Source organism: Anarrhichthys ocellatus, unplaced genomic scaffold (genome assembly GCF_004355925.1).
Source record: "Anarrhichthys ocellatus isolate YVR2014 unplaced genomic scaffold, GSC_Weel_1.0 scaffold17, whole genome shotgun sequence".
NCBI lineage: Eukaryota > Metazoa > Chordata > Actinopteri > Perciformes > Anarhichadidae > Anarrhichthys > Anarrhichthys ocellatus.
Genome location: NW_022280047.1, coordinates 2,611,857 through 2,632,865, shown reverse-complemented (window position 1 = coordinate 2,632,865; position 21,009 = coordinate 2,611,857). Strand labels below are relative to the sequence as shown.

The 21,009-nt window shown below is 41.4% G+C and overlaps 2 protein-coding genes across 2 annotated transcripts; one reads left to right on the top strand and one right to left on the bottom strand.

Moving 5' to 3' along the window:
- Nucleotides 1-144: 144 nt before the first annotated feature.
- ark2cb (arkadia (RNF111) C-terminal like ring finger ubiquitin ligase 2Cb) lies at nt 145-12,184 on the bottom strand. Its single transcript, XM_031856695.1, is given in 9 exon segments — nt 145-3,847; nt 5,513-5,616; nt 6,225-6,320; nt 6,734-6,838; nt 7,011-7,140; nt 7,849-7,977; nt 8,097-8,269; nt 8,271-8,425; nt 11,984-12,184. Coding segments are annotated over 9 exon segments (1,071 nt in total). The 5' UTR covers nt 12,045-12,184; the 3' UTR covers nt 145-3,729.
- A 1,267-nt stretch (nt 12,185-13,451) lies between these two features.
- LOC116388695 (ATP synthase subunit alpha, mitochondrial) lies at nt 13,452-18,112 on the top strand. Its single transcript, XM_031856787.1, has 11 exons — nt 13,452-13,588; nt 14,040-14,115; nt 14,713-14,882; nt 15,162-15,335; nt 15,682-15,848; nt 15,979-16,279; nt 16,422-16,646; nt 16,747-16,854; nt 16,994-17,138; nt 17,247-17,397; nt 17,494-18,112. Exons 1-11 carry the CDS (start codon nt 13,529-13,531, stop codon nt 17,570-17,572), a joined length of 1,656 nt encoding a protein of 551 aa, XP_031712647.1. The 5' UTR covers nt 13,452-13,528; the 3' UTR covers nt 17,573-18,112.
- The last annotated feature ends 2,897 nt before the right edge of the window (nt 18,113-21,009 follow it).

The window sequence follows — 21,009 nt, the reverse complement described above, 5'->3', positions numbered from 1 at the left end:
ATATACATATATATATATATATATACATATATATATATATATACATACACACATACATATATATATATACACACATACACACACACACTGTATATATGGAGTGATTATAAAAACGGCGCCCAATAACACCACAGATTAGATTAGTTCTCAGCATTTTAGGCAGTTTATTTGAAAAACACATACAAAAAGATCATATACAAGACAATAAATAAAAAAGAGACAGAACAGTTTGGGTTAAGCTATGCAACTTTTTGCATCATCATTAGTAATAAATACAGTACAAAATCCACCCAGAGTGAATCTAAAGATTTTCCACAATATTCACTGATCATGTTATTCTTCATTATGATTTAGCTATTGCTTTCATATTATTGATACATACTTCTACTTTTCTATAAAATACTCAAGATCATAAAACATTGCGCGGTTACAGCAAAACAGCAGTGTGTTGTACAAAGATGGCCACTTCCCTTTTTCACTGGCAGGTTAATAATCAACATTTTTTCAGCAGCAAAGAAACATCAGAAATATTCAAGAAGGTACAGCATCATAATAAACACATCTACAGAGCTACTCCCACATACACATAGGAAAACCTGAGAAGGACATGCATTAAAAAGCTTGTGCTTTAAGTTCTACTGTTCATTCCGGTTCATCAGCTTGAGTTAATACTATGGCTACTGTCCAGGTCGCTCTGGAGTGATGGGGTACACTGTGGAGGACATGGGGTAAGGCCAGTGAGAGCACGAAATGGAAATTATAATAAGACCAGCCAGCTTTGTTTCCAATCCAATACACGTTATAATAATTTGCAGGATTAGTAGAGTATTAATAAGAAATGCACACCGAAAACGTTGTTAGCTTATTATACCCAGGTGTGAAACACGTTATCTATATTGTATCACCACAGTACACCAGAAATTTGCTCAATAAGACCAATGGCTCAAGTTAGCATGTTAGATACTTCCCAAAATCCCACACAAAGCGTTTGCCAGCAATACATAAGGACAAATAATAGAGCTCAATATGTGGTTCCTAAAATAATACGCGCAAAATTGAGATCCAGATATGATGGAATAATCATGAACATGATCAAAATAAAAGGAATATCTCAAATGAAATCAAATAAGACTGATTATGGGAAACGAAGCAGTATCCTATAACAAAAGCAAGCTAATTGTGGAGCCATACTAAGACAAAGAAAACGGGCTGTACCCAGTAATCTGCTTCAGATCAAAGCGGGGGTGGTGTTAAATAAATGAAGAGATTTAATAGTCAAATCAAGAGGTGACATGAATGGAATGTAATCCAGATCAACAGCACCATGCTGGCTAGAAAATGTGTTGGGTAAACACCCCCAGTCAATTTTTCAACAGGTTTCTTTTTTTTTTCCCTTTGAAAAAGAAAACACAGACGGCATGCAAAAGCATCCCCACCGACCAATGCATAATGAGGTATTCTTTTTTTTTTTTATATATTTTGTGTTATTTTAAATAAATATATTGATTAAATTGCAAAGTTATGAGATAGACACATTAAATATTCCACCACGATAGCTAGCTAGCTACAGTTAGTAATAAATAATGATTGTTAAATACTTAAGGCATCTTTAAATCACAGCATTCTATGTGAACTAGCAAAACCTCCATTTTCATCCATCTGTAGTTTTTTGGATGGAGGTTTCATACGAAAAGAAAAAAAACAAACGCAATACAAACAGTCAAGTTACCCTCCAATAATACACAAGGAAGCATGAAAAGAAACACAAAATCTAGGACAAGAACCCACACCACCAAACCAAAAAAATTAGGCAACTCCATATTATAGTGCATTTACAAAACACAAGCTACATTATAACAACAATAAATATGTTTTTGCAGCATTGCAGCTTTTTCTTCACTATGGTTAAAATGGACAAGGACTCGGCATATTAGTACCATGTCCAAATTGGCATGTGAGCAAAAAAAAAAATAATAAAACCAAGAAGAAAAAGAAAAATGGCAGAAAAAGACGATTGAAAATAAGAATTTATGTTAAGAACAATTGTTTGGTATTTTTCAAATGGATGGCTTTTTCTCCCTTTCACCCTCCTTCAAGTGAACTACGCCGACATGGTTCATGCATGATATAGAGAAAAACGGCTTCTATCACTGAACGTCTCACAGTTGTTCTAGCAATACCATACACCACAACCATGAGGGGGAGGCGGGTGGGGGACAATCATACACATTCTAGCACATATCACAGGCAAACTAGTTTGTATTTCCCCTGTAACACCAGACATAGTCTTGTAATCATAACAGTGGGAGCAACTTATATTGAAATGAAAAGGAGCCGATAAAACAACAGAGGCGATTCACTGTATATAGAAATCACATGTGCTTGTTTGATAGGCAATAAGGTTCTGGTAATAGGTAATACAAATGTCAGATTTGATTCACTCCGATGGCAAGACCTCAGGCACTGCATCCTCGAGCCCATGCCGGCCTCTCACATCATATGATCATGCCATGAGCGAGGCAACAGAGAGGAGTTGCAGTTAGACACGGATCTGCTGGCAGCTCTTTGAGTCCTAACCTCCAAACATCAGGAGAGAAGTGCTACATTGGGCTAAGATCGGTGTCTAAGGGCAACTTGGTCTACTCGGGATGAGTGTGTGTGGGGTGGGGGGGGGTGTTAGGTGCATTTTTGTCCTCCTCTATGAATGAGTGGGATCGTCAGAGTCATAGTATACGGTTCACATGCACAGACACACAGTCCCTGTTTCTACTGCTCCACAATATTAACGACACAGCCCAAGCCTGCCATACAGCATGCACATCTGAGGCCTCTGCTCTAGATAATAGAGGCCCGACTACAACACTACACAGATCACTGGAAGCCATGCCTGCAGTTAGTGGGTTTTTGCATCAACTCTGATGGCATCTAACTGTAAATTCAAAACCATGTTAGACAAGAAAGAGGGATTTTTGGCCTTTTTTACACAACTAGCTCTTTCCTCATTGTCTATGATTAATCAACACGCTGAAAGTTCTCTTATTTGAGCCGTATTTGACCTCTCTGTAGGTTCATTTTTCACAAACATATTTCTCAAAAGGCTTTTGCTTGCTACACAACACTGTTACTCTGTAAATACTTATTCAGTACTATACTCCATTACACCACAAGCGTTCAGCTACGAGAGTTCACACCAAACAACCTCATGCTAATCATTTGATTATGTTCTGTACAGATGTGCTGAGAGCTTGGGCAGAGTGCAGCTTAAAGGATTTTTTTTCACAGGCCGGGGGGAGGGGGGGTGTTTAGCTGTAGTGGCAGAGAAATGGCCTTAATACGCCACACTGAGCTGGGGAGGTTGGTAGTCAGAGTGTCCTCTCGTGATGGCTGTACGGAGAAATGCACACAGTGTACACAATCTGACAGAATCTGTGTGTGAAGTCTCAGCACATCTGTCCATATATATATGTCCGCTCCTACCTTTTACATCCAGCAAGTCCATTCAAACCAACCTTCAGTCCAGCCACCTATCTATGCATCAAACCCCCCATCGCTCGCTGTGTTGTAGGTGAGTGTGCTTTGTTGATCCATCTGTCACAGCTGTCTCAGAAGGCAGGCTCGTTGGGTGATGCAGAGGAGAAGAGAGGGGCGTTTGGCAGAGCGTCCCCCGGAGGGACGCGATGAAGAATTAACAAGACCAGATCGAAAGCTGCGGGAGTCGAACAGGAGCTATCAACTGTCGGGGGTCAGTTGGGTCTCAATGTCCACTCTGCAGATGGGGCACTTCCTGCTGGTGGCCAGCCACTGGTCCACACACCCCTGGTGGAAGAGGTGCATGCAGGGTAATCTCCTACAGACACAGATGAGACACGGTCAGGATTTAACATAAATGCAGGAATCCACTTCAAGGAAATGTTCTGCAACATTCAAACGCTGCCCTTTGAAAAGTAGTTAATCTCTGAAATGTCAACTTTACTCGTGAGGAAAGATAAACAGATGTGTTTTCAGCTGTGTGACGGTGCACTTTTCTGATATTTCAACAGGTTTTTTCATAGTTTATTAATGTCAAAGTAGGAAAATGTTCAGATTATCTGGAAAAAAAATTCTTCAGATTATCTAAATAAATAAGAAAATCTAAATCATCAAATTTGGACGTACATCATTGTTACTGGAAAGCTTCACTTTGCACAAGTCTTTTGTTATCAAAGCAACCTTTTAGATTATGATACGGGTTTGTGATTGTGATGGGTAAAATAATAATTTGTATTTCAATGACGCTTAATTGGATCTTGATCTATGTCACACCACTATTACCTTAATAATGATTTTTTGTGTCTTCGATACTCTTCTACTTTGATCAACAGAAAAAATAATCAAAGTATTTTGACAATCAAGTAATTTGTCATTTTTTTGTATCAAAAATGTCAAAAACAGCTCTGAGTCCAGCTTCTCTGATGTGAGGATTTGTTGTTTTGACTAAGCTAAATATCTATTGCTTGTGTTATCAGATCAATAGTCTGAAGATATTTAGTTTAGTCATATCAATTTACCTTTTTTTTCAGACATTGGATGAAATTAGTTTGAAGCTGTCCCCTGCCTGTTCTTCTTTCCTCTTTTTTAATTTTCACAGAGTAAAATAACTTCCTGTGTAACTTCTCCACTGAGAGAGAGATCAACACACTGGACACTCATCCTAAAGTTGTGTGAAATGCTAATGTTGCCTTCAGGCGGTATTTTCAAGATGAGGTACTGTAGGAAGTCCTGTGATCGGATTTCGAAACCTGATGCTTTGAACTCGCGTGGCAGAACCGATTCAGGATTATAAACTGTGTATCCATTCAGAAGGAAGGCATTGCAAATAGATGTAAATAAGCAAATGTTGTCTGGGTAAATTAGACATTTTTATAACGTCTGTCTCCAGGATTTTCAAGCCGTTGGGCAAGAAACAAATATAAGGAATATCTACTAATCACCATCAAATTCACCAAAGTATTCCTCTTTTGGAGAACAAGACTAATGCACAGGGTACAGCTGAGATTTGGGGAATGCCATTAGTTCTGCTGCTATTTACTCATGAACCAAAATTCTTTGAAAATTGAATATTTCGAACTGCTGGTGGCGCTATGGGAAAAGTTGGGGGGGGGGGACCACCTAAGTGATTAGGATCCATCCTCTTGGGACCATGATTGCGTGTACAAAATTTCCTGACAATCTGCCAAATAGTTTTTTGGACATTTTACTCAACACCAAAAAAGTCAACCTGCAGGTGGCATTGGGGGAAAAGTGAGAGGAATCACTAAAGTCATTAACATTCATCCTATCCTATGAATAAAAAAATGGCAAGGCAATCAATTCGATAGTTATTAAGATATTTCAATCTTGATTAAGGTGCTGGACTGTCTGTCATTGCCATACTAGTACTTTAGATTTGCTATCAGCTGTATGTAACTGAGGACATCTGAACATCTGCATAACCAGCACTTCCTCCTTGCAAAAGTTGATCGCATAGTTGTACCTGACATCCTCGCTATCCTCCAGCATTGACAAACAGATGGTGCACTTCTCATCGGTGTCCAGCTCCTCATCATCCAGACACATCTTCAGGTCCTGGGGTATTCTCTGCAGAGAGAGAGAGAGAGAGAGAGGGGGAGAGAGAGAGAGGGAGAGAGAGAGAGAGAGAGAGAGGCAGACAGACTTTAATTATTAAAGTGCTTCGTGCAGCTGTGTGTTAGGAGCTGACATATTTATGCCAAGGGTGTTTCTCAGTCAGCCCAGACGAAGAAGAAGAAAAGAGTCACCTCATCGTGCATCCCAGAAAAAAAAAAAGAGACATCAGATGGAAAAGACTCAATTACTTCTTCTCACTCACAATGTACCAAATAATCTGACAGAGTATTTGGGTCACAGTCAGTGTAGACGGTTTTTAAAATTCATTCCACGCGCCTATCTGCAGACAGCTGGATGACTCATCCCTCGCCTTGAATTGTGCACACTGCAGACCCGTCTTCCTAATCTGCTAACTGAAATTAGTTTGACCTTTGAACTATTATGAGAGTCGCGACCCCTCTTTTCCCCTCTCGTTGACACTCTTTGATCCTTTCGACCCGGCGCTTCCATCCCCATCCTTCAGCCCAATGCCTTGGTCCGTCCGTACCAGACCACATCAAAAAGTTTCCTCACCCAGCTAGCAGGTAAAAGGCGGACCCTTTTTCCTTTTTTTTTTTTACCTTCTTGTACTTATGGGGGAAGGTGAATCTCTCTATGGTGGTTTGGACTGCTCCCCGGTTTACACTGCCCAGCCTGTCCTCCAGCTGCAAAAGCTCCTAGAGAGGAAACAACATATGCACATGTCTTTGAATTATTTCAGGTTCAAGTTTAAAGTCTGAACAAAAGGCATTTCTGTATTTGCCTGCCGAGATAAACAAAAACAAAAAACACATTCAAATGCAAAAGACATGCAAGTGTGGAATGATGAAATTAAATTGGTGCTTCAAGGAACAGGAAAGAGGCTCTCAGAAAACAATTGCATCTTGTTTGAAATGAAAAACGTCATGAGATTAAAGGCAGTTGGACCATTCGAGGCATCTGGAAGTTGGAGTAAATCAGTTATACACTCAAGCCTGTCCAGAGCATTGGTCACAGAGGCAACAATGATAAATGAGTGTAGACTGGTGCGTCTGCTGAGGAGGAGGAGGAGGAGGAGGAGGAGGAGGAGGAGGAAGCTGTAGGTACGAACCTCGTAGCTCTCTCTAACGGCAGACGCGTGGCGGGAGGGGTTGAGACTCTGCAGAGCCAGCAAGTGCAGCTGGGGATATGGGTAGTTTCTGATCTCATGGACAACCTGGAAGATGACAGTTAAAAGAAGCTTGCATCAGCTCTGCAGCATGCAGCAGGGAAAAGTGGAGCATCCCCGGTTGCTGGGTTTGGAGGTTATTCTCAGACACCCAGAGGAGAGTCGCTGGGAGTTCATCGAGACTAACATGATTGATCGTACTGAGGCAGAAGGAGCTCACCACTTGTGTTGAGGCGTTGTTTCTGGGGAAATGGTGCATCCTGGGAGAGGTCAAGTAGTGCTGATAGTGCTGCGGCAGTGGGTGGATGTGATACTGGTGGGGGGGCAACCCAGCATCGACACTTAGATCCCTGAACAGAAACCAAAAAAAACAAGTCAGGCAGTGGAACTCAAGTCATTATTTCACCGTGTTTGTGGCTAATTATCTTTTGATAAAAGTAGATTACGCATAACTACGCTTTTGAGCTTCAGCTTTCTCCAGCTGCTGTGGGTAACTCTACTGCTCTTTTGCCCTATAGAGCTCCTTGTAAAGACAGGTACAATGCTTATTGCCAATGTTAGTGTCTTTTAAACTTGGTCTGAAAGCCCTTTCATCTTTTCATGACCCAGATATGGTCAGCTGCAGTCAAACTAAGAAAAGCTGACAAAAAAAAAGGATGTCTCAAGTATCATTGGTCCAGAAATAAACTGTGTAAAATGTAGTGTAATTTCTGTTAGTATGAAATCTAAACCTACATCATGATAACTGCTTTTTTTCTGACAAAAACAAAGTCACTGATATTGTTTGCCTCTGTAGCGCTGCGTACTGTCTATAAGAAACTATTCATGTTACATTTGGTGAAATGCACAGTGAGACTTGCTTTTTTTTTTCTCGACACCACATTGAACAATCTGTGTGAAAATGAATATTATATTGTTTTGTATAAGACTTTGTTGGTTTGAAATCTAAAGTTACATCATGAAAATGAATTTTCTAACAAATAAAAAAAATAGGCGAGACTGTTTGCCTCTGTGGTGCTGCTGCATACTGTATTATATATATTAGAGGTATTGCTCACCAGTCTGTGCCCTCAGCCAGGTAGCGGGGCTGCTGCACCACAGGCTGAGGAGGGACATGAAGAGGGGGAGCAAACTCATAGCTGGGCCGCAGTCTGTGGGGCTGGTGAGGAACTCTCTCTGGGGTGCGTCTACTAAGACACATAACCAAGCATGTTTTATAAATCCTCGGATCTTACTGTAAACATAATAATTGTGTCTTTCATTTTATCCTGTACTTTTAAATTCCCCAGAAAGCCTGTGTGGATACCTGGAGGGAGGCAGGATGTGTCGGTGCTGGGCCTCGAGGATCTGCTGCTGGAGGAGGTATTGCTGGTGTAATGCCTGAGGTAGGAAGGGAGGGGCGGGGATGTCCTGGAACTGGGGGGCTGGCAGGGCGTTGAGGGGCGGGTGGAGCGGAGGGCCATGCTGGTGGCCGGGGGGGGGCCAGGTGGGGGTTAATGCCTGACTGCGGCTGCCCTGGGTGGGGCATGGGGAAGTCCATGGGCAGCGGGGCCTGAGGACCTAACTGGAAGTGCCGGCAAGAGGTAGCATGGCTGTGCTGCTGCTGCTGCTGCTGTTGCCGGTTGAAATGGGATCCTGTGGAGGATAAGGAGAAGTTGTAAGGCACCTGAAGGGAGAGATTAGATGGCATTAATTGTGGGTGAAATGTGGTGTCACTGTGTGTGTGTGATATAGCATGTTAATGAAGCCCTACCTCTTACCTAGGGTGAAAAATACTTCTGTGGGGGTGGGGAAATGACGGTTACCACAAGTACCATGAACACGACGACCATTTTTGGTCCTGCACACAATACGCGAGCTTTTCATTTCTTTAATCGCATTTCCGACCGCTGGATCGACTCCTGGTCTTCCGATTCACAGACAAGCGAACTGGATCAGAACAGATGAAATCTACCAGTGTACGGTCTTCAACGTGGCTCGGTTCTTGTAAATTCTGCAGCTGACAGTGGGTCAGAGCAGCCCGAGTAAAACCTTTAGTACCTGCCTGTCTATAAGATACACACACTGTTTAGGGAGCCACATCTCTATTGAGCACTAAAGAACAATACCTTCCTTCTTATGAATAAAACCAAACATTATTTTACATCCGTGCTTCACTGAAACCTTCTGTATCCTTACACATACAGCATCGCCCTACATATTATCTCATATGAACATTTCGGAGTTGAGAGGAAATAGCGTAAATGCTTTTTCAACCCTCTCCAACCACAGCTATTTGGCAAATGCAGCGAGCGGACTGCTGTGGAGACTCAACAGGGAGAAAAATACAGACGAACTTGTGCTGTGGTGCAATGTGGTTTTAATAATGTGCTTATATTAAAAAAAATACTTTTTTGATTATGCACAGGCTGAGAAATTGCAATAATAAATTTCGCTTTTTAGAACTTTTGAGGAAATCCTGGCAGGATTCACTGTGCTCCGTTATGTCCATCTGGCAGAAAGTGAAGCAGTGAATTTAGTTTAGACATTTAGAAATTGTGCAGTAAAATTCCAGCACGGTTTGAATTGAATCTGCTTTGACAGCGTAAAAGAGATGACGAATTCTAAAGTAAACAGTGAAAATATTTTAGAAAATCATGAGGAAATAGGCAAAGTCTACATTGCATTTACTAAGAGTACGCTTGAAAAACGCAGTAGGAGTTTAAAAACACACCCAGCAAAAGAGAAGCAGTGTGACCTTCCAGCAATATTTTCAGGTCGTCAGTGTTGCCGGGCAGACAAGACATGACCTTGCTGCTGCGGGTCAAAGGCTCAAGTCTAGACTGTAACACTGCGTTTTCAAGCGCCTCAGTGAAAACGATTACCATGAATGACAGCAGATAGACTCATTCAGGCCCTGTGATGGAGGAAGCGTGGAAATTGTCTATCTTTGTCACAGCGGGCGAGGAGGTGGGTGGAGGGTGGAGGGGGGGGCAGGTAGGGACAAGGACAATAAATGGAAATCAGCAAGAAGCACACTGAAGGTTAGGAAAAACACTATATTCTTTATTGAAAAATATTAGTATATGTGGAATTTGTTTTTTTTTTCTTTTTTATAATAATAGTATAAATTCATGCAACAAAAATAAACAACATAGACTGAAGGCAAGGCCCACCATGCTCCATATAGGGTTAAAAAGAACAAAAGCGGCATCCAATGAGCAGACGTGTTGGCTACAGCACATGATTTCAGTACAGCAGGGTACATCTTTACTACAGAAAGATTACATTGGATTTTCCCTAGTCAATGTAGAAAAACAAAAAATTATGAATCATAAATGTGACCATGCATTGAAAGTACTATTACCAGAACAAAAGGTAAAGAGAGACCACAACCAAACAATAAAAGACGTTATTACTAATAGAGGATCTCTTTAGCAGTGCAGGAAAATAGGCATCCCTGTGAAATGGATAGCATTTTGGCCTTATGTTAGTGGGGGGAAATTGGGAAGTGATGAACCACCAGTGAGCATGTTTTTGCTTCCGTAAATGTTTAGAGTTTCATTTGCCCGTAAGGGGCAAGCAGCCCTGACAATTCAGTGTGATTCGAAGCTTGGAATTTGCAAAGGGAACAAAAAGGATTACACAAAAATGGAGACAGTTATGGCAGGTTGTTGTGTGCAGGTGCAGTGTACCTTCAATCAATTTTAAGTGATCACATGACAGCATTGGATGGAATGCTGTGTTTTAACAATAAAAAATGACATGCATATGGTTCCAATTTGCATGCTATTTTTTTTAAATTACAGGTCACTTTAATCATGTACATTGCACCTTGTGTGAAGAGAAGGAAGATGAGCCAAATTCTGGTGTTCAACAATGCAGTGCAGTATTTAAGATCATGCAAAATGTATCCACTTTACAGGAATTTACAGCATGTTGTCTATCAAGACTGGATGGGAAGTACACAATGACATTCAACTGATTTCTAAAAAAGGAGCTAAAATGTTCACTCAGTGCTACAGCAATTTGACAGAAAGAAAGACAAAAAAAAAGGTGCTCTGATCTAGGTGTTAGCTATTGTTTTAGTCTGCTTAACATGGAAAGTCTATGACTGAATACATCTTGGGAGGGGGGTGCTTTTTAATACCAATGTCGTCTTCTGATGGAAAGAGGAAATGAAGAAGGGATTCACAATACAGCTAAATGCAGAGAACAGGCAGAGGCCACGCCACACCACACAGCAGCAGATGATCATTAGCTACACAATGGGGGGGACGACAAAGATCTGATAAATGCAGAATGTAGAGGCAGCCTCCATACTATGAAACAGGGAAATAAGAACAGAAATAAAAGCACAATGAAATCATTGATGCCACTGTTATGAAATTAATGTTACACTGTAGCTTTACCATTTTTTAACTGGGACCACATCACGTTACTTGGGTCTTTTTTTTTGCAATTCGGCAGCTTCAAACAAACAGCTGCTGAATTGCCAATTAGCAAATATAAAAAAAGGCGACTGATACTTTAATGGCTCGGAAGTCCACGCTCCTCGGGCCATCGGCCATGTATCGATTAGTCCATTGGCCAACTGACACGGATAATAATTACTGAAATCACGCTGGAACAAGAGCGAGCGCGAGCAAAAGCAGATGATCTTCAAATGACATCATCCAGGCACAGATAAGCTGACTGGCTGGAAAGGCTACGTCTATTTTGCGGTGTTTTTACGGTGCAAATACACGGTAGCGCCTCGGGGGAAATTACAATACATCGTAATGTTACTGAAATAACAAATCGCACCAGTTAAATATGTATCAGAGTTACATTGTCTATCACGATTGTCTATGCGACATATCTGCTGTTTTGGACAGCACGCCCCGTGGATGTGAAATCCTTTGTGAGGAATGTTTCCGTTCCAGTACATAGCCGGTGCCAACGAGACAGTTAGCTTATCTTTAGCGGCGGTATTTTTCGTGATTTACACGAAATGTCGCCAGAAAAACAACATAATTCGGTGGTTTGTAATAATGTGCTGCGAATACAAATCACGTTACCGGCGTTTTTTCGCGAATAATTTGACGTTAGTTTTAAGCTAGCTAAAGCGAGCTAACCCGACGGCTAAACTCGAGCTAGCTAGCCAACAGCTGCAGTGAATATTAAGATAAACAGGGCACATGTTTTGGATCGATATGAATATTAATACCGTACCTCTGTTTCTTACTGAGCCGAATACAGGAAGAACCAGATATCCGACATGCACTAAGACCATCCTGGGATCCTTATCTTATGATTCCGCTGGGTTATTTGTAGAGAAAGAGTAGTAGTAGCCCATGCGGATCTACATTCATGCGGCTGGTTGTTGCTGACTAGCACCACAGGCAAAACCCAACGACTGTCTGACTCGCTCGGTTGTCGTTGACAAAAGCAGACATGTCGTTCGATGTCCCGGGCTAAAGAGGGCGATGTTGCGGCGCTTCACACCAAAGCTGGAGGTTTCTCTCGGTTAAACCTATCAAGCCTTGTCAACTGATCTTGATTAAAAAAAATAATATTAAATCAGCTGTTGTTTAATGTTTTTGGAGAAAACCATTCACAGAACATTTAACATCTGTATCCACGTTATCTAAGAATGTACAATGAGAGCAAAATAACCCGAGTAAAACGTCCTGGTGTGTGTACTCAAACCTGGCCAATTAGGCTGATTAAGACTCTGACTTTTATCCTGATCAAACCACAGACAGCTCAAGGTTAAGCTACAAAAACTCTGGCTCCTACATTTCCCAGGGTGCAACGTAACCGCGTGTCATTAGACCCCCTCTCAGCTCCTAAATTAACAATAACTTAATGTTCTGCCCATCCATTTACATACACAGTATAGGAAATTAATTAAGTACATTTACTCAAGTACTGTACTAACGTACAATTTGGAGTAACCATTTAAATGTTATGCTACTTTACATTTCAACTTCACTACATTTAAGAGGGAGTATTATATTCTTAATCCATTACATTTATCTGACACATAACACATGATATTTTATTTATTGCTTTATTTGATAAGGGACAGTGCACATCAATAGAAACATTGCTGTAAATGCGCCAGAGTTAGCCAAGAGGCTATTTTTCATCCGTAGTCCCAAGCCAGATGTTACAAAGTAAACCTAAAAACAGATTTAAGATTTCATTTACAAAGTTATGCAATATTGACCCTTTACAATGCGTGCAGAAACAATAAAAGAAATGAGAATATTAATATATCAGGATATCAGGATTCAGGATACTCTTATACTACATTGTCAAGTACTAACAAGACATGCAACACAGAGTGATATATATTCTATGTTAAAGTATAAGTTTAAGGGACCACTCTGCCCAAAAAGTACTTTTACTTTAAGAACACTTTGCTGTTAATACTTTTGTACCTTTACTTCAGTGAACTCTTGAATGTAAGACCTTTACTTGTAACATATTGTTTTTAAAGAGCGGTATAGGATACTCGTCATTTTACTTAAACGATATGCGCTCTATATTGTAAAATAGAGTCGACCAGCTTCGTCCAAAGTAAAGCTGTGGGGGTGCGTGTTGCGTCCACTACCATCCCCGTGACGGCAGGGGGCAGAGTCAAGCAGGAAAGCAGAGAACGTAACGTCAGTGTCACATAAATAGAAGAAGAGTCCATTCAGCCATTACACTCTCTCTTACTCACAGCCAGGTCGAAGCCGCTAGTGGTGGAGGACAGGTCAACCCAACAAAATGTTATCCGTAAGAGTTGCAGCAGCTTTGGCCAGGAGCCTGCCCAGAAGGGCTGGATATGTAAGTATTTCAATCATAATATCTACATCTGATGGGACTGTTGCAGCAAATTAATCTAATATCTGTGTGAACCTTCTGGGTGTGAAGGGTAACGTTAAGGCCGCTAGCTGACTTATTAATGCGGCCTTAAACGCAGCTAAGTTCTCTTGTATAACGACTCGCGTCAGTTGCCTTCAAATTGTTGCATTACGTATGTTTGTCGAAGTTGCCCTTGTGAGACGACATTCTCCGTCCTGTAGCAAGCGGCGCTAAAGTTAGCACGCAATGCTACCGCTAGCTATCAGCTAACGGCTCATTCAGCCACGCTTTGAAGGTCAGGAAGCCTGACAGCGCACGTCGTCTCCGCTGCGCAGCGCTACTCCAGCTCAGCTTTTAAAGTGCACATTTTAACTGTCGCTGCAATATGTGCGGGAAACCTTTTATTTGCAATTAATTAAATACGTCTGTTCAGGTATCCAAGGCTCTTCCGGCCGCCTGCGTTGGAGTCAACCACCTCCACACACACAGACCATTGCTGCAGAAGACAGGTGAGACAAAAACAACATGACAGATACTTTATCCTCTGTGCTTTAGGTCGTCTCCCAAAGGTGATTAATGAAGGTCACTGATCATACTGTGTGTAAAGAGCTTGTCTTTGTAGTTACTGGGTCAAACGAACAGAATAGCATTCTACAGGTTTACATGTTTGTCTGAAATTTCTAGACAAACATGCTCATCAGTATTCGTGTATACCGTTATGAAGCTTTATATAAATATACACGTGTGTAGAAGAAACAGGCAACATCAGTATCTTTGACTTGTAATCAATATTGTTACATTTGTGTTAGCCTGTACAATATTTATCATAAACTAGTGGTGGATTATTTTGTCTGTAATCTTGATACTAGAAATACTCAACTCTTTGATTTAATTGTAATTAATTAAGAGATATCGCAGTATTATAACCAAATACCTAAATTTCATCTAGTTGAGAGATTAATTTCCCCTAAATTTGATATTTTTTATAATTAATCTGGGATAATCCAACACTTTGTTGTATCATTTTAAAATGAACATGACTGTCTAATCAGAAAGTGTTTTTCATTGTTGCTGAGCGAGATCCTATAATGTCTTGTCTTACACAGGCACTGCCGAGGTGTCTTCAATCCTGGAGGACAAGATCTTGGGAGCTAACACCTCTGCCAACCTGGAGGAGACCGGACGCGTGCTGTCCATTGGTGACGGTATTGCCAGAGTGTATGGGCTGAGAAATGTCCAGGCAGAAGAGATGGTGGAGTTCTCCTCCGGACTGAAGGTATCTATAAAAATACATTATAAAACGGATGTTTTGTTTCCAGGTTGTGCTCTAAACGCACTGATTTTTAAAGCTACACTTACCCAACAGTATTATAGATGTGTATCCGCCACAGTGCAGTCATCTTGAATTAACAAAAGCAAAAGAACATTGTGTACCTTTTTCCGAAACTGAAATGCTCCAAAACCTTGACTAGCCAACACCTTCAGTTTAGCTTCATTCATACCTTTTTATTTATATGACAAAGCCACCAGTGTAAAATGGTCATTTTCCCACCAGGGCATGTCTCTGAACTTGGAGCCCGACAACGTTGGTGTTGTGGTGTTCGGTAATGACAAACTGATCAAGGAGGGTGACATCGTGAAGAGGACCGGTGCCATCGTGGATGTCCCTGTTGGTCTGGAACTGCTCGGCCGTGTGGTGGATGCTCTGGGAAATGCCATTGATGGAAAGGTGACCTGAGCCACTATACTTTATGTTTTAAGTAGAAAATCAAATTACTGTAGCTTGGGCTTAAGTTTTGATCTGTCAGACCAGTTTGTCCTAACTGGCATCTGTTAAAGCAAGATCAAATTTTGCTGTTTTTTCCAGTCTAATTGGTTGACTTAGTGTTGTACAGCTGTCTAAACACAAACAATGCTTAAAACTCCAGTTACCAATTTGATCCAAGTTAAAGTAACACATTAGAATTGTTGCTTGTTTACTTTTTGTTTTGTTTTTTAATAGCTTTATTTGCACACTTGTCGGTACCTTGATATGTGGGTTTAGCTTTTAAAATGCATATTTATTTTGACCTCAGGGTCCTCTGGGCAACAGCACCCGTAGGCGTGTGGGTCTGAAGGCTCCTGGTATCATCCCTCGTATCTCTGTGAGGGAGCCCATGCAGACTGGAATCAAGGCTGTGGACAGCCTGGTGCCCATTGGCAGAGGCCAGCGTGAGCTGATCATTGGTGACAGGCAGACCGGGTAAATACTTTGACAAACATTTTTATGCGTCTTTGGACATGCAAGCATTTCATGGATTAAAGGGAGCTAAAGCCTATGTGCAATTTTAAAGTTGCTAAGTATGCTTTTTAAATTGATTTTCATTCTCCAGCAAAACTGCCATTGCCATCGACACAATCATCAACCAGAAGCGCTTCAACGATGGAACTGACGAGAAGAAGAAGCTGTACTGCATCTACGTCGCCATTGGCCAGAAGAGGTCCACTGTCGCCCAGCTGGTGAAGAGGCTCACTGATGCTGATGCCATGAAGTACACCATTGTGGTCTCTGCCACCGCCTCTGATGCTGCTCCTCTGCAGTACCTGGCCCCATACTCTGGCTGCTCCATGGGAGAGTACTTCAGAGACAACGGCAAGCATGCCCTGATCATCTATGATGATCTGTCCAAGCAGGTGAGGATGCAGATCGCTGTTGTAAAATGAAACTGTCATAGCTTGAAATCACATTTTGGAAAATATCTCCTGGATGAATATTAGAAATTGAATCAGTATTCCCGAGTGCAGCCATGGTAAATCTTCTTTTTTTCCCTCTCAGGCTGTTGCCTACCGTCAGATGTCTCTGCTGCTGCGTCGTCCTCCCGGTCGTGAGGCTTACCCCGGTGATGTGTTCTACCTGCATTCCCGTCTGCTGGAGAGAGCTGCCAAGATGAACGACAACTTCGGCGGCGGCTCCCTCACTGCCCTGCCCGTCATTGAGACCCAGGCCGGTGACGTGTCTGCCTACATCCCCACCAATGTCATCTCCATCACAGACGGACAGGTTCGTCCAAAGATGTCATTAATATTATAGGTTGGGCTTTGGCCCGTACATGAAACACTCTACGTTACAATGCTCTTCTATTGTGATGTGTTCGCTGTAGATCTTCTTGGAGACTGAGCTGTTCTACAAGGGTATCCGCCCAGCTATCAACGTGGGTCTGTCTGTGTCCAGAGTAGGCTCTGCTGCCCAGACCAAAGCCATGAAGCAGGTGGGTTTCATTTTTAAACACTTCACAGTAAATCGTTAAACAGTTATTTTTATTTTTTTTATTAAAAACAAATCCTGCATTTCATCAAATAGAGGCTGTGATCTCCAGCATTATAAATCATCTTATTTCTACCCTGTAGGTGGCCGGTACCATGAAGCTGGAGCTGGCCCAGTACCGTGAGGTGGCTGCCTTCGCCCAGTTCGGCTCTGACCTCGACGCTGCCACCCAGCAGCTCCTTAGCAGGGGTGTCAGGCTCACTGAATTGCTCAAGCAGGGACAGTACTGTGAGTGTCAACTGTCCAACTTTCCTATTTCTGTCCTCCAAGAAGTAGAATATAAATGCTATGCTGGTATTGTACGTCTTCCAAACAAAACTGTTTTCCCCCCTCCAGGTCCCATGGCCATTGAGGAGCAGGTAACGGTCATCTACGCCGGTGTCAGAGGTCACTTGGACAAGATGGAGCCCAGCAAGATCACACGGTTCGAGAAGGCTTTCCTGCAGCACGTCCTCGGCCAGCACCAGGACCTGCTTACCTCTATCAGGTGAGAAGTAGTCCTTTGTCGCAATATGTTTGATCAATGAAAGTGGGTATTTGCAGTGTTCTAAAAAGTGCTAAATTGACCTTTTTTCTGTTTCAGGGTTGAGGGCATGATCACAGAGGCATCAGATATTAAACTGAAGCAGGTTGTACTCGACTTCCTGTCCAGTTTTGAGTAATGGATCGCGCCTCCATTGATCTTCAGTGAGCTACCTGTCTGTGTCCCCAATATGCTTCTACATGTGAACACACTGAAGGCCGAAACCTCCATGTACAGATTTCTCCAAATAAAATTTTACAACCCTACTGTGGTGTAAAATTCTTCTGATTGTGAGCAGTAAGTTTAGTGTTTTAGGTTGGTTCCCTGTGAGCAGATTTCACCAGTGGCAGAGGAGTAATGACTTGTGTGGGAAGAACAAACACAATATGTTTCTTTAAACACATTTAATGTACTTTTGAATTTGTTTGCCTAATATCACAGTGTACCAAAAGAAAAACGTAACATGGATAACAATCCAAACACCACAGTCTTGAATTCTGTTTACTGTTACGAGTTGTTCATAAGAGCATTATATTTAAGAGGGCAAATGTTTAGGCATTACGGTTTTTGCTCCTCACTGTTTCAGAGGATGGAAGGACTGTAAGCCCCGTCTCAACTGTGGCTGAAATGTTTAATACCATGGAAATAAATTGAGTGACGCTGTCACACATCAAATCCATCTTGTATTGTCCTGTGTTATATCTTGTGGCAAGTCTGGCCTATCAAACTTTAAGTACGTGCCGTAACTCGCAAAGCACATTTATTTTACATTGCATTTGAAATAGAGTGAGGACTCTGTTTTCTGTTGAAGGTGATGGAAAGTGTTAGGCCCAAGTGTTGCAACTTAAACTTTATAATCATTTACATTAGATACATGACATTTTACCTGCATTCTACCCATCCTTGGCTTATTGGGAGCAGTGGGCAACTAACGATAACCTTTATCAACTGATCACAGTACTTTATCTATTGCAGCATGTTTTTAGTCCAAAAGTGCTTCAAATTATTTTTTATTTTTTTGTTTTTTTTTGTCTGGCTCAAAGATAAAAATGTATCCTCCTATAAAACAGAAGCTGCTAATCATCTCATTTGCAAAGCTGTGGCCAGAGAAGGTTTTGTATATCACTGAGAAGATGTATACATTAATTGCTCTATTTCTAAGCATTTAACTTGATGCTTGTAAAGAAAATAGTGTAGCTCCTTTGTATCATCCATGTCCAGTAGGTGGCCATAGATGCCACTCGGTAAACGGAGCCGCTCAATGTTTCTCCTTCCAAACCTTATTTGAACATCTCTCACTGATGGTGGACTGCATTCAAACCTAGTTGCTAGAGGGGCCCACTGTTTGGTATTCAGTTATTTTTTTTAATGCTCTTATCTTTTTTATAAACATGTCATTCTCCATCGCATATAAGCATGATGGTGCAGCAAAGACGTTCTCTCCCATCTTACTCACTTGCTCCTTACTTTGATCTGTTATATACAAGTATACAACCAACGCACCAATTGTTACAGATGAAATGGGAAACTTGAAGGTTTATTAAAGAAATCATACTGGCTGACAGTGTTGGGCGTGATTTTATTGCCACCATGCACGTTTGTCATGAGGCATCAGGTGCAGTGTTCTTGTGTAACAGCCTGTATGTTCATAGCTGTATTTACATAACAATTTAAAGTGAACCCGTATCACGCTGTCCAAACTTCTATTCACACCTCCTTTCCCAATGTTGTACTTCTCTTTTTTTTTTGTCGCCTCTCAAACAGTAACAAGATGAGTGAAACAGTCGAGTGGTTTGTTCTCTCTGGGTTACTCCATGTGAAACTCTATCAAAGACCACTTACGGATCCCTTTGCATCCATTATTTTCTCCCATTTTTTAAACTGTTAATGGACTCCTGTTACGTGAGGTTATTTGAGTAGTCATTCTCTCAAGAAAAGTGGGCTGGAAAAGTAAGTGTAGTGTGAGGGGAATTCAATTCATGATGTTTCAGTGTCAATTCTTTAAAAGCTGCCACTGTATTCTCAGTCGCTTGTTTCTCCAGTGGCATCACTGCTTGGCAAGATAAAGTGAGACATGTGACATGTGAGAGTGAATGGAGCTGCTTTCAAAACAGGCTATTGTCGAGGTCAGCGTGACAACAAGAGAGAGCTCTGTGGAGCAACACACAACATGATCGGTCAGATTTCAGACGTGAGGGAGGTAGAAGTGATGCTACAGCGACGCGAGCAGTTTCACATGACAAAACGAACTTGGTGTCATGATCCAGTATTTGTGAAATATTTGTATAATGATTTAGCAATAGTCTTCAAATTCCCTTTGTTAGTGATATAGCAGAATATTCCCTAATGCTTATAAACGGGCTCTTTTTATTTTTAACAGCTTTTTGCAATTTCCCCAGGAAATCCCACCCAGCATTTCAAACTGCCTATTTCTACATCCCCGCTCAGTTCTGCTTGCATGCATACTTACAAATTGAAGTGCTTGGGAAGGAATCTATACAACACCCATTCATGTCATTCCCTAGATGGGACTAGCGCTAGTGCTGTTTGGCCTCCAAATCAAATTTGCTTAATAAGGTCAGCAGAGTTCAGTCAAGCAAGAGACAATGGTAAGTTTCTCTGAGGGACTTTCCTATCAACATATTCCTAAAAATGACATGCTAAGGTATGGCTTTAACTGGCAGTTATAACTAAAGAGTTAATGGGAACTGAAACTTGGAACGTTTCCAATGAGAGAACAGGGGGAAACAGAGCTGTTGTGAACTGAGTGTATGTATTGTAGATTAGTTAAAGTGTCGTGTTTCTGTGGGGACGTCCAGTGGATGATGGGAAAGATGCCCAAAGGGTCGTATGGAGGAAAAAAGTGTTGGTTGTATTAGGAACAAAAAACAGTGCATGGACAACATAACATCATATCAATTAAACGTGAATTTAATTACATTGATTGTCAGTCTTTGGCTGATGTGAGGTGTTTGTTTAGTTTTCAGGCACAGGATAGAGCTCTTGCTATTATGATGCTGAAGAATGCAGAAGAATCCCAATAGCCCTGCTGATTCTATGAAAGTGTTTTTGAATGGAGCCTGTATTGTTGACATTGATGAGTGTGGTTAACTGCTGTCACTGTGTGTTAAACTAAACCTAGTTCACTGTAATAGGATTTAAACTCTAAAGCAGATCTTCATCCTAGACATTAGCAGCGAAGGATCAGCGCCTGTCTGCTGACAGTTCCCTTTGGTGAAGACAAGCCGACCTCTTTGTGTTAGAACCTGCAAGAATATGCAGCGATAGTCTGTTTCTTTTTACTGATACCATCGGGATAATGAACAAGCATGTTTTTCCACTGACATCACAACATTTGCATGCTTGTGGTTTCCGTGTTAACTCAACAGGAATCATTTCCCTTCTTTGTAACAAAGTAGCAAAACAGAGCTCTCTTTATTTGTCACACGTCTTTTTCCCCAGTACTGATCAAAACAATACAGTTTAAAGCGGCTGCATTGACAAAAAAAGTAGCGCTTCATACAAAACCGTATATACATACATACATACATATATATATATATATATATATATATA